This window comes from Stegostoma tigrinum, chromosome 25 (assembly GCF_030684315.1).
Source record: "Stegostoma tigrinum isolate sSteTig4 chromosome 25, sSteTig4.hap1, whole genome shotgun sequence".
NCBI lineage: Eukaryota > Metazoa > Chordata > Chondrichthyes > Orectolobiformes > Stegostomatidae > Stegostoma > Stegostoma tigrinum.
Genome location: NC_081378.1, coordinates 41,050,249 through 41,063,660, shown reverse-complemented (window position 1 = coordinate 41,063,660; position 13,412 = coordinate 41,050,249). Strand labels below are relative to the sequence as shown.

At 38.3% G+C, this 13,412-nt stretch overlaps 1 protein-coding gene across 2 annotated transcripts in view; it reads left to right on the top strand.

Moving 5' to 3' along the window:
- The window catches only part of vwf (von Willebrand factor), a 104,335-nt gene that overhangs the window by 77,875 nt on the left and 13,048 nt on the right, over positions 1–13,412 (top strand). For both annotated transcript variants that reach the window (XM_059654662.1, XM_059654663.1), the window contains exons 42-47: positions 274–476; positions 925–1,074; positions 3,175–3,288; positions 6,773–6,956; positions 9,516–9,556; positions 11,732–11,851. In XM_059654662.1, the coding sequence (XP_059510645.1) occupies positions 274–476; positions 925–1,074; positions 3,175–3,288; positions 6,773–6,956; positions 9,516–9,556; positions 11,732–11,851 (812 nt within the window). The remainder of the gene's footprint in view (positions 1–273; positions 477–924; positions 1,075–3,174; positions 3,289–6,772; positions 6,957–9,515; positions 9,557–11,731; positions 11,852–13,412) is intronic.

Below are 13,412 nucleotides of genomic sequence, written 5' to 3'. Positions count from 1 at the left end.
TAATGGTAGACTGGCGAGCTGGGAAAGTGTTCATTAGTATTAATTCAATGTTATTGTTGTAAAAAGAAAGACTTACGGCACCAGATGGTTCATAATGAAAAGCCGTCTGCCTAGTATAGCCCCACAGCATGACTACATGTCTGAGGGGAAACCTTCACCTTAAAGTTCAATCTGTACTGTTTAAGTGTCTCCAAGATACAGTTAAGAAAACTAATGCTAAAGGATTAAAACAGCACCTTCTAAAGACTGATCCAAATATTCTCCTGTTTTCAGTCTGCGATAGGAGCCAATGTGAAGACAAGCCTATATCATGCCCATCTCACCGAGCACTGACTGTTGTAAAGACGCAATGTTGTGACAAATACGAATGTGCTTGCAGTTGTAGCAATGAGATAGTGAGCTGTCCTGCTGGATATTCAGTCAAATCAGTGATAAATGACTGCAACTGCACCACATCCTATTGTGAACCTAATGAGGTAACTGAAATCTATGCTTGCTATTGCCTGAAACCTCATTTTGTTTGTGATTGAAATGTAAAGGACTGCATGGAAATGGTATGGATGTGAGAGTGAAGATATGTCAGTGCAAGGGTGCGTCAATGGGAGGGTATGGTACTGTGAAGACCAAATTAATATGGGAAAATATTGCTGTCTACACGTTATTGTGATGTTAAATTACTGTGTCTCCATGGCTGTGTGAATTTGTAATGGTGACAATATGGCTTACACATAATATGGACTGTCACTTACGTTATAGATGAGATGTTGGTTTGAATCAAGTTTGTTTGGTTACTTTTATGTGTCTTAGTGTGTGAGTACGTTAATATGAGGAATATTACTGTATTATCTTAATATAAGAGCTATGTGGTATACTAATATGCTAAAATGTTTTGTGTGCACATCATTTAATACCTGCCATGTGAAGGTTTGTGTTCACAACGGTGTTGTCTACTTGACTGGAAAGATCTGGGAGGAGTCCTGCCAAAAATGTTCCTGCACTGACAGAAAGAACACTGTCACAGGACTTCATGAAGTGGAGTGTGTTCCTAAAACATGCAATAAAAATTGTCCAACTGTAAGTAAAAATACATTTGGATACACTTTTTATTTAATTGGAAACAGAAAGAAAACTGCATTCAGGCTGCTATCAAAGTTTTATGGACTATGTAAGACATTTATGGATTGCAATGTGATAATCAGCTAAGATACAGTTCAGTGCTTAATACATTTGAGAGGGACAACTGGTGGTGGTTTAACCTGAGGATCACCATGCCTCAGCAAAGGGGAAATTTTGAGAAGGAGAGTCCTTCACGATAGCCTCAGCCAATGCAGGAATTAAACCTACACTGTTTGTATCACGCTGCATCGCAAACTGACTGTCCAGCCAACTTAATATATACAATTGAACAGAGTACAGGTTTTAGGAATAAGATATAAAACACGCATGTATGACTCAGGTTGAAAAACCATCCTATTAACTTTATTTTACCTTGCCTAAATGACAGACTGCAGCTCAAAATGCAAGTCATTGGTCTTAAAGCACTATGAGGCATCCTGAGCATGTGATGAAGTCTAAATAACTGTTTCCCATGAAAAACATACAGTACATGTGGCCAGAGAATCACCTGCAATGCCTTCTCTTCTCTCTCCCTTACCATTATCTCTTTGGTCCCTGAATTTTGGTTTTCATCTACAGAATCTGAAGAAAACAACAACAGATTCTATATGTGCTCTGGCAATGTCCAGCTCTCTCTCACCACCTGTTTCTTCCATTGCATTTTACTTGTCAAACTGCTTGTCTGATTTTCAGCTCTGACATAGAGGCATTTCCCTTATTGGGAAAACCATAGCCATTATCATTTAACTCTGCCACAAGCTTGGTTCCCCAGTCGCTGGTTCCACTGTCTCCCTGGCCATTGTTTCAAGTTGAACCAGATTGCCAACAAGAATAAAACATCCTCTCGCACACTGAAATGATTTCTGCCATATGTTGCTCACCAAATCTGTATGATTCTATTTCTAATATCTCCATCCATAGCCTTGTCTTAGCTCGTCTAGGACAGAGCCCATCATGCAGACCAATGTTACTGCTAGATTTGATTATTTCTGCCAAACACACGCTAATCCAAAACTCTATAATAACCTCAAGTCACCACCAAACCTGACTCATTGCTGGTCTCACAGGCCTACTTTATCCCATTTTCCGGCAGCACCTTGACTTTAAAGTTCAATCCTTGTCTTCAAGTTCCTTCAGTATCTTACCTCTCCCCACCTTGTATAACCTCCCCCAGCTTACTCCTGTCTAGCTTCTGTACTCCTTTTAATTTGGGCCTCTTGCACAGCAACTTCCTCGGAGTTATTACTGAGCTGAAAACTCATGAGATGAGACATGTAAACCTTCTGGCTACAAAACAAGGCAGAATATGGTGGAATTTTATTGTGAATGTTGCAGTTGTGAATCTCCCAAATTCTATTCAACTACAGTGGCATATGTCAAGTGGAGAGTATTCCGTCCCACTCTTGACAAGATGAGTGCAGAATAACAGCAGTCAAGAAGGTCATCCCCCTTCAGGAGAAAGCAGCTCACATAATTTACATCATCCATCATTATCTAAACGCCCTTCACCACTGGTGCACAGTGGTAGCAGTATCGCACCACATACAAGAAGCACTGCAGCAAATTCCCAAGACTCCTTTTCTAACACCTTCCAAACCCACTGCAGTTTTCACTTGGAGGACTAGCTTTGGTAAATACATGGGAAAGCCATGACCTGTCAGTTCCCCTCCAAGCCACACATCACCCTGACCAAATTCATTATTGCTGTTCCTTCACTTACTGTGTCAAAATGCTTTTTGTAATTGCATTGCAGGAGAACCTGCATCACCGTACTCAAAGGCAACGGGGGATGGGCATCAAATATTGCACCTTCCTATAAATCTTACACACCATGAATGAATAAAACAAACTATCCTGATTTTAGTTACTCCTTGTACTCAACTTACCACAAGGCAAAAGCTAACAGCAGTATTTAGTTTTGTAATGAACGTGTAGGTTGACACACAGACGGAAATACAGTAATGTATTTGAGCCAAAACAATTGTGTTTCCACTGCTTATCACAAATCAGATTCAAAGCTTGGAATTTTACCACTAAAAGTCTCCTTTCTTTCTAAAGGGGCAGACCTACAGAGATATGGAAGGATCGTGCTGTGGAAAATGCAAGCGTACGGTCTGTGAAGTAGATGTTTTCAGCAGAGGTGATGCAAATCCACAAAAAATTGTCTATCAAGTGAGTAGCTACAATCTTTTCAGCTGAAGAAACCATGGTACTTTGCAACCATATCATTTTTTTTTCCATGGGAAGTTAATTGGGTTATGTTTAGGAGAATTTAATCCTTAAAAACTGAAATAAAGAAAAGGGGAAATGTTGGCAATACAAGCAAGTGATCCAAAACTGATTCCATCTCTAAAGGCTGCAACAGCTAAGTGTATGGAGGAGAAGGATATCACTGACAGAGATTTCTAAATGTTTGTATTGAACTCTCTGTTTCCACCAATTTTAATGTAATATTAGCAAGCATTGAATACCTTACTTAGTGTAACCATGCAATCTGGATCATTATGTAATTCTGACTGAAACTAAGTCCAATTTAAATGCGAATGAGATGATGTACATAGATGCAGTTGATTTGGAAGTTGACAATAACAATGCTACTTGAGTTGTTTTAATGCAACATAGAGAACTGAACTTTTAGTGTCGCTTCTAACAAATTTTCAATTTGATCAATGATTAAATGGCTTAAGACTTCACTCCAATGAACATTCAACAACATTGCAGCATTAATCTACATTAACTCACTTTAAATCATTGATTTGGAACTTCTTTACAACATCTGACTCAAAGGTCAGAACACTACTAATTAGGGTTGGGGTAGCTTTGTTAGCATTGGATGAAATAAGTCTGTCGAATCCATATAGATATAGATATGAAATAACAACATGAAGAAGGCACTGATGGGAGTGCTCTACAGCTCTTCTAACAATAGCAACACAGTTGGACAGAGAATAACTCAGGAGATAATAATGGTAAATAAAAGAAACCATCATGGGACACTTTAATCTTCAATTGGCGTAGTCAGATTGATAGAGGTGGCCACAAGGAAGAATTCATAGAATGTATTAAAAGCAGTTTCTGAGAACAATATGCTGTAGATCTAACCAGTGATCAGGTTATTTTGAATCTGGTGATCTGTTATGAGGCAGATTTAACAAATGAACTCAGGGTGAAAGATTTCCTGGAAAAACGAGAGCATACCATAGTAGAATTTATATTCAACTTGAGAACAGAGGAACATGAGCCGGAAACTACTGTGTTAAATGTAAATAGGGTAATTATAAAGGAATGAGGGCACAGCTAGCTGGAGTGATCAGAAAAGAATTTACGAGAAAATCCAGGTAAGGAACAAAGCCAGATATTTAAGAAAATGGAAACTGCCACAAAGGAAAGACGCATCCCCGTCAGGAAGAACTTTTCTAGGAAGATATTAAACTAACTGTAGTTCACCAGGAAAGTTAAGGATAGCATTAATTTGAAAGAAAAGGCAATATTCTGTGGTGAATATTTGTGGAAAGCCAGAGGACTGGGGACATTATAAAAATGAACAAAAGGTGACTAAAAAACAACAAAGAAAGAGGAAGTAAACTTTGAGGGTAAACCACTAAACAGTAGCCAGATTGTCAGCAAGACCATATTTAAAACTATAAAGGAAGAGAGAATCCAGAGTGAATGTAAACATCTTTGAGAATGAGGCTGAGAAATAATAATGGGAGAGAAATAAAATAATGACTTTACATCAGGCTTCAGGGTAAATGACATTAATATCTTTGTAAAGATTCTAAATAATTAAGAGGAAAACTGGAAGAGCAAATTTATAAAGTAACTATAGCTAGAGGAAAAGTTGCTGGTGAAGCTAATGCAATTAACAGCGAATAGGTCACTTGAGCCTGTTAGGGTATATGCTAGGATATTAAGGGAAATAGCTACAAAGTTAGTGGATGCAATGATAGTAAACTTTCAAGAATCCTCAAATTCTGGAAAAGTGCCAGAGGATTGTACAACTGCCAATTAACACCCTTCTTCAAAAACATAGCGAAGCACATAACAGTTAACAATAGGCTAATTACCTTAACATCTGTTGTTAAAATGTTTTAATCCTAAATTTTAATAATTTAAATATGTAATAGCAGAGCATTTAGAAATATATAATTAATCAATCTGAGTCAGCATACCTTCATTCAGGGGAAATTATGTCAGACAAATTTATTAGAATTCTTTGAGGTTACAAGTAGGATAGATAAAAAAAAAGTGAAAATAATATATTTCAATTTCCAGAAGGTCTGTGGTAAAGTATCAGATATTAGACTACTTAATAAGACAAGAGCCCAGGGTGCTGAAGTAGTATATGAGCATGGAAACAGGATTGGCTAACTAATAGAAGACAGAGAGTAGGGATAAAGGAGGTATTTTCAGAATCACAAACTGTAACTAGGGGAGTTCCACAGGGATGAATGCTGCAGGTTTTTACAATATATATTAATAACTTGTCTGGGGGAAGTGACGTACTATAGACAAGTTTGTAGATGACTCAAAAACAAATGGAAAGATAAATGGTGTGGGGGGCATGTAATGTGGGAAAATGTGATGTTATGCACTTTAGCAAGGAGCTTCGAGGAGCTGAATATTATTTGAATGTAGAAAGACTGAAGAAAGTTGCAGTACAAAGAAGCTTGGGAGTCCTTGTACATAAATCACAGGAACCTAGCATCCAATTTCAGCGGGTAATAGTGAAAGCAAATGGAATGTTGCCTTTTATTTCAAAATGGGATGGAATAAAAAAAAGAGAAATCTTTCTAAAACGATATAACACACTAGTTAGACCACACCTGGAAAATACTGTGAACAGTTTTGGTCTCTTTATCTATGGAAAAAAATACTGGCATTGGAGGCAGTCCAGAGAAAGTTCACTCGACTGATCCCGATTAGAGAGTGCAAGGTGTAGAGCTGGATGAACACAGCAGCCAAGCAGCATCAGAGGAGCAGGAAGGCTGACGTTTAGAGAGGGATTGTCTTATGTGGGGAGGTTGGGCCTGTACACATTAGAGTTTACAAGAATCAGAGGTGATGTCATTGAAACATGTAAGGGGCTTAGTGAACTTTACAGAGTAGATGTGGAGCAGTTGCTCACTCTTGTGGGAGATTCTAGGACCACAGAGCATAATCTCACATCTCCCAGTTAGGAATTTCTTCTGTCAACAGGTAGTGAATCTGCGGAATTCATTGCTGCAGAGGGCTGTTGAGACTGTTTAGCATATCCAAGGCTGAGGTTGACAGATTTTTAATCAGTAAGGAAATCTAGGTTTATGGGGAAAGGTCAAGAAAGCGGAGTTGAGGATTATCAGGTTAGCCATGATCTCACTGAATGGTGGATGAATTTCAATGGGCTGAATGGCTTACTTCTACTCCTGTGTGTGATAGTTCTAATTAATTGAGCCAAGTTCCACTTTTCACATACAATGATCAAATGACCAAATACATGAGAAAAATAAAAAACAGAAACAAAATTAATTAGCCAATTATGACACGATCAAATTGATTATTGATAATGGATGGGAAGGTCAAGTGTGAAAATTCAAACCTTAACCTTCAGAGACAAATCTGCTTTCAGCTGGAATCATGTGTTGCTGAAGTGTAATTAATTGTTGTTATTTTGTAGGCTGGTGAACAATGGCCATCCCCAGACAATCCATGTATCACACTGGAATGCTTAGAGCTCAACGGGGAAGTAATTGTGCATGAAAAAAACAAGTCATGTACCCACATTGATGTACCCACATGCCCTCTTGGCTATGAGCTGAAGTGTAACAGAGTCATAAATTGTTGTCCAATGTGCCAATGTGGTAAGTTTTTACAAAGAGAAGCTCATTATCCTTTCTTGGAATTTTAAGCATGCTCAGCCTTCTTAAAAACACATGATACAGTGTGTTGCTTCATTCCCAGTGTGAGCCATAACAACAGCAATTTCTATTTGTACAGCACCTTTAACATGGTATAACAGTCCAAGATGCTTATTGCAAGAAGTAATGAAAGCACAATTTATATTTTTCCTGCCAATTAAAATAAATCATTGGAAATCACAAGCTGCACCTCTTTGAACCACGGCCAGTTAAGAATTCCAGGCTTCAATTTGGGCCCTGATGTGCAACAGAATGGTTGTCACACCAAGTACCTTTTCTACATAATCACAAATGTTATGAAGAATAAGTCTTAGTGCTAACTCCTTTATATTAGATGTCTTTTGGTTATTACGAAAGCTGCAAGAATCTTTTGAAGAAGTTAACTATGCTACTTTATCAAGGATCACCCGAGGATGCAGCATCTATATTAACGGTTGATGCTGACACGTTATAGGTTAATGATCGGTAAGGTCAGTTTTCAGTTTCCCACAAATGATATGAAGAATATGTGGTCCTCCTTCAACTAGCTTACGTACAGAAGATGTCTGGAAGATAAGCAATCCCTGCCTGCGAGTGGGCTTGACCCATTTTGGCTGGTCATTGCTCATGATGACATAAACCCCTGTGATTCACAAAGACCATGTCATTACATTTAGTGGCCTTGAGCCATTTGGCTTCCATCCGTGCCTTAGACTTTGGAGAAAGTTCTGTATTATTTTTTGTCTTCCCCACAGGGAAAGGGGCAATGATGATGATTGATGGGTAAACTGCTCTCCATCTTCGATCCGCATCCCCCTCTCTCCCTATATATTTCAGAGGCCCCGCCTCCCTAACCTGTTCTCCCTCTCACCTGTCCCCTCCTCCCACCTCAAGCCACACCTCTATTTCCAACCTACTAACCTCATCCCGCCCCCTTCACCTGTCCGTCCTCTCCAGACTGACCTATCCCCTCCCTACCTCCCCTCCTTCACTCACCTCTACTGGCTCCGTCCCCGCCCCTCTAACTTGTCTGTCTCCTCTCTACCTATCTTCTCCTCTATCCATCTTCGATCCACCTCCCCCCTCTCCTTATTTATTTCAGAACCCCCTTCCCCTCTCCCATTTCTGATGAAGGGTCTAGGCATGAAATGTCAGCTTTTGTGCTCCTGAGATGCTGCTTGGCCTGCTGTGTTTATCCAGCTCCACAATTTGTTATCTCAAATTCTCCAGCAATCTGCAGTTCCCATTATTTTTGCTCATCTCTAACTGGTTTTGTTTCAGCTGCAGTTTGACTTGTGTTTCTGGTCTCTGAGGAGGTAACAATGGAAGGAACTGAAGTCACAAGTGTTTTTTTTGGCTACCTTCCCAGCCAGTGACAAAGCATGCCAATTGTCAATGTTATCCAGAGTCCAGGACATAGCAATACCGTGAAGTATTGTGAAGGCTGTGAAGCTGGTTACTCTCAAATCACTTCCAATAGCTGTGCCTGGATTTGAATGGGCAAAAATGACAGCCAGCTCCTGTACAAGTAAACATGCCGTTTGTCTCCTTCATTCACGCCCAATTGTCAATAAGTGCCTGTTTCGTGAATTATAATGAGGCAATGAAAAATATAGCTGTCACCTGTAAGTGCTCACTTATTTGAGGGTTAGCACATTCAATCCTGTTATGATGGGCTAACTGGACATTGTATTCTGGCAAGACAATTAGCGAGTTACTCTGTTAAATGAACTGAACCTCCATGAAGCTCTCATTCATACCACTGCATCACTACTTCCACCAGTTGGAAATTCTGCCCTTGGGTTTGCGACCTGTGCTTGTGATATGATACTTAATGCTGAGATAGATGATCTCTTCCAACCTCTTCTGTTGAATAGGAGATACAAACACTTAAACACACACCCACTAACAGATTCAAGAACAGCTTCTTCTCTGCTGATATTAGACTTCTGAATGGACCTCTCAAATTTCAATTTAATGTTGACCTCGCTATTTGTGCCCCTTCTCTGCGGCTGTAACATTATATTCCTCGCGCTGTTCTATCACCCTAATGCACTTTGCATGGCATGATCTGCCAGTACTGCGCACAAAACAAAACTTTCCATTGTATCTAGGTACATGAGACAATAATAAATCAAATCAAATCAAATCAAAGATGGACTGTGGACAGACACAACTGAAATTCAAAAGTGGAGTGGAGCTGAGACCAAAATCCAATCAGACATGACCTTATCAAATGATGAAGCAGTTTGAAGATCCAATTGGCCTATTTCTGATCCTAAGTCCTGTGTTCCTACATCAGTATTTTAGAAAAAAGAACAATCACAAGAGGCATGAAGTTCTAAATAGAAACAGGTTGTGTGAATATTTGTTAGTTTCACGGAGGTTTTTAATGTTTGAATTGGACAACAAACACCAAATCATGCTTAATAACTTACAGAAGTGTATAAACATAATGGGACATTCAGATTTTATTTTAGCCTTTAATAGCACAAATAATATTAATCAACATATATTTTGTAGTTGCAGGAAACGTTTGCGTCCTGAATGGAACCAGCGTTGGGGTAAGATGATGGATGGTTTGAAAGGTTTATTACATTTGACAGTAGTATGTTATGAAACGAGTACTTTATTAGAGGTCGCACTGTAGTGCAGAGCGCCATCTAGCGGTCTAGGAGAAGAAAGCTTAGTTCCGGAAGTAGAAATTTGTTGGGATCACATCTGGGTATCATGCCTGGGTTTTAAAAGCATTGTAGGAGTAAAGGAAGAAGATTTTTTTAAAAAGTCGACAGGTTTGACGTACTGAAAATAGGATAGTTTAAATAGAAAATTCTGTAAATGAATTTTAAAGCAGCAAAGATGGCAAGGAGAACATTTAGTAGGGTGACATGTTTGCAGAAAGAACAAGAGAGCAAACTGGAAAGGAGCGCTGACCATGGTAAAATCAGTTTAAAAAGAGAAAGCATAAAGAACAAAACTGCCTTCCCCATAAGCCTTTTCTCTGAGGAATTTATACAAGATTTGTACATATAGAAAATATCTGCAAGTTGGATATAATCTCTGACGAGAGAAACAGAATTGAAGTTTAGGATGATGACTTTATGTTCTAATGAATTATGTTAATCAGTATTTATGGGCTTAACGACTGATCTGAGTTCTGATAGTAGGTCACTCATATCTGGCAGCAAGTGGTTTGTGCGGTATCCTTGATCTCGGTACATAGTCCTTCAGCTATCCTATGGCACTGTGAACATACCTACTCACCAATGTCTGCTGTGGTTTAAGACAATGGCTTATCACCATCCACTCAATTAGAAATGAGTAATAAATGGTGGCTTAACAAGGGACTCCCACATCCCATGGACAAGCAGTTTAAAATAAAACTTCAATTATCTTAAACAACTCAGGAAAACACTAATTGCAGCAGCAGCCAGGAATCAATAACATGGAAGAAGTTGATAATCTATTTAAAAAGCACTTTTTGTTCTGTTTTGTTGAACATGTCCTGCAGGATCAGCATTAGTTGCAATGCTGAGCTCCAAATTGATAACACTGGCATCAAAACAGGTATATAAATTAATTAATGTCACAGTCTGTCTGTTTTAATGGACGCTACCCATGTGCACAATAATGCGCTCATGAAAATGACATCCTGAACAGATTGCACCAGAAAAGTGTGCAGTAGATACCATATTAATGTCAAAAATTCCACCCACACCTTAACAAGACAGGATACGAAAGAGGTGAATTTTCTGGAGTAACTCCCTGATTGCTGCTAGCTCCATCTCGTGGGAGCTACGGATAAAGCAATCATTCCGAACCCAAATAGAGCCGAATATACTGGGGCATTCACCATTGTCTGGAATCTTTTGAAGTACATAGGAATGTTTATTTTTTTCAAATTCTCTCTCTTTATTGTGGGAACATGTTTCATTCACATCTGCCACAGCTTTCATCATTTATAGTGTTGCTTGGAAATATGAGAGTACAAATCCTCTTTTGGCTGTAATGGCATTGACCTATCTGCTTGATTAACAAAGGGTTTTTTTCTGAGTGAAAAGAAAGATCTACTAATATCATCCAATTAATTTCTAGTTTCCCATTCCTTATCTTAAGTATCACAGATACTTTGGAGTATTTAAAGTAGCAGTAATTGACTTAATCAAGGTGTTCAGAAAATAACAAAAATCCCCACAATATTAAAGTTTTTTGCCATTAGCAATCATAATCAGAAGTTAACTGTGTCCTTGGAATCTCCAGGAGTGTTCATTTTACATTGTGATCATTGATGGTTTGTCTTTGATCAGTTTTTCTGCTGACAGCGACTTTGAGTCAGCACATTATTTATGGTTAGAAAGGCAGGGAAACATTCATATCGAATAATTAACTATTCTGATTTTATCACTGCAAGTTTAAAAATAATTTTCCACCTGGTAAATCCGTACCATGTTCCACTTTCCTTGGGCATTTTACAATGTTTTACTGTAAGTTTCTATTCAGGCTCCCAACCGTTGAGCAGCCAAATTGGTTACAAAAGGTGTTACCAACAATAGACCAACTATAAAGATTGTGGAAACCTGCAGCTGACTTACAAAACTATTTGTTAAGTAATTAGAATTGGAAACAAAATCAGTGATGTGCCTTAAACTGCCAGGGAAATGTGCACCTACATCGCAATAGTTTATGGGATACTCACTGAATATTGGAAGTGAATTAACTCCTGTTTTATTTCTCCTTAGGCCGGAGACACTTTGAAGATAGATGACTGCACTGACTGCCGTTGCTCAAAAGAAGCAGATAGATTGACAAATACACACTCACTTCAGTGTGTCACCAAACGTTGCAGAAATTGTCCTGATGTAAGATGCCTCTTCAGTTAGTTTTCATTGTTATGATAGTACTCAACTGCAGACACATGTGTGCGTGGCCTAGACCCATGGTTGTGAGGATGCGGAAAACCCACACTCAAAATTACTCCAAAGATATCGGCTGTTGATGTGAAACCCTGACTTGGGTGTGAGTGATTGCCATCTGAAATGTCATCTGTTTTTACTGCAAAGAGTGGGCCGGTCTTAAATTACTGAACATGTTCACAACACAGCCCATATTGCTTGCTTAACCCATTATGGCCACTTATAAGGAGATTTAAACATGCATTTATGGTGAGAAAAGTAAGTCTCACTATTGATGCAGGCAAAGCATGGTATGGCTGAAAATAGAATCAATCTATCTGCTGAGTACATACCTAAACATGATTTTGTGTATTTATAAGGTGGATTCACCTTCTGGGCAGAGTTGACACAATTGATGATGGTTCAAAGTGTTAGGTTGTTTAAAAGAGGGCCAGATATTGATAAGTCAGCCTTCCTCCTCAATGCAAGGAACATAGATGTCTGTTTCATTCACTTTCACATCTCTGTGACAGCTGATTTTAAAAAAAATGCAATATCCAAATTAATGGCACAAACATTTAAATTGTGTATCAAGGAGAATGCAGCTGATCCTTGAGTATGGTTTAATGAATCCTGATTTTGCAAAACACCTTCTTTTGAAGAAGAAGCTGCTCCATAGAGTGAATATTTTCCTTCAAGCTTAATTCCCACTTGTTGGGATATTTATTAATTTTCTAACTTTCACAATTGGCTAGATCATTATCAATAAGGAAGTAAAAAAGCTCAATTGTCACTTTGGGTATGATATCTATTAATAGATAACCTCTTGAAAACAAATTAAAAGCAACTGGTCTGTTTGATACAGTCCTCTACAATCATATGTTCTTTAAGTTAGATCTTGAGGCACAGCGAGTTGAATGAGAGACAAACCGTTGTGTTAAAAGAAAACTGAAGCTTTGCCCTCGTTGAAAGAGTGACTTCAAATAGGTTTGCATAATTTTATAGAAGATTAGATTTCACTGAAACAAATTCCAAAAGTCTGAAAAATGTTTAAATTCTTCACCATAGTTACATGGCAGAACTCCTGACAAATCTTTCTCACAGGTTTTACTTAATTCCTTTCAAGTTCACTCATGACAACATGATGAGGACATCATAATATCAGAAGCTGAGCTGATATAACTGAGTTAATACAAAGAAAAGTTTATAGGAATTCATATTGTAACAACGCTCCATGCCCAGCGCATTGAGCAAAAGGAGTATGTATGGGGAATTCAGAAAAAAAAGTGCTCAATTCTCACCTCAAATTATGTTTATTTCTTGATTAAAATGGTGAATTGTTAAAAGATCATTAGCATGGATGTTTTATGATTAGCAGTTTTAATTTGATTCACACCAACACAATCATACTTTCAGCAAGGATAGTTTTGAAAACTCTCCAACTGTTTAACATATCCTAATAAGCACTGAAATTTGGACATTTCACTTGTTACTTTTGAACAGAGAAAAATATAGTGACTATGTTGCC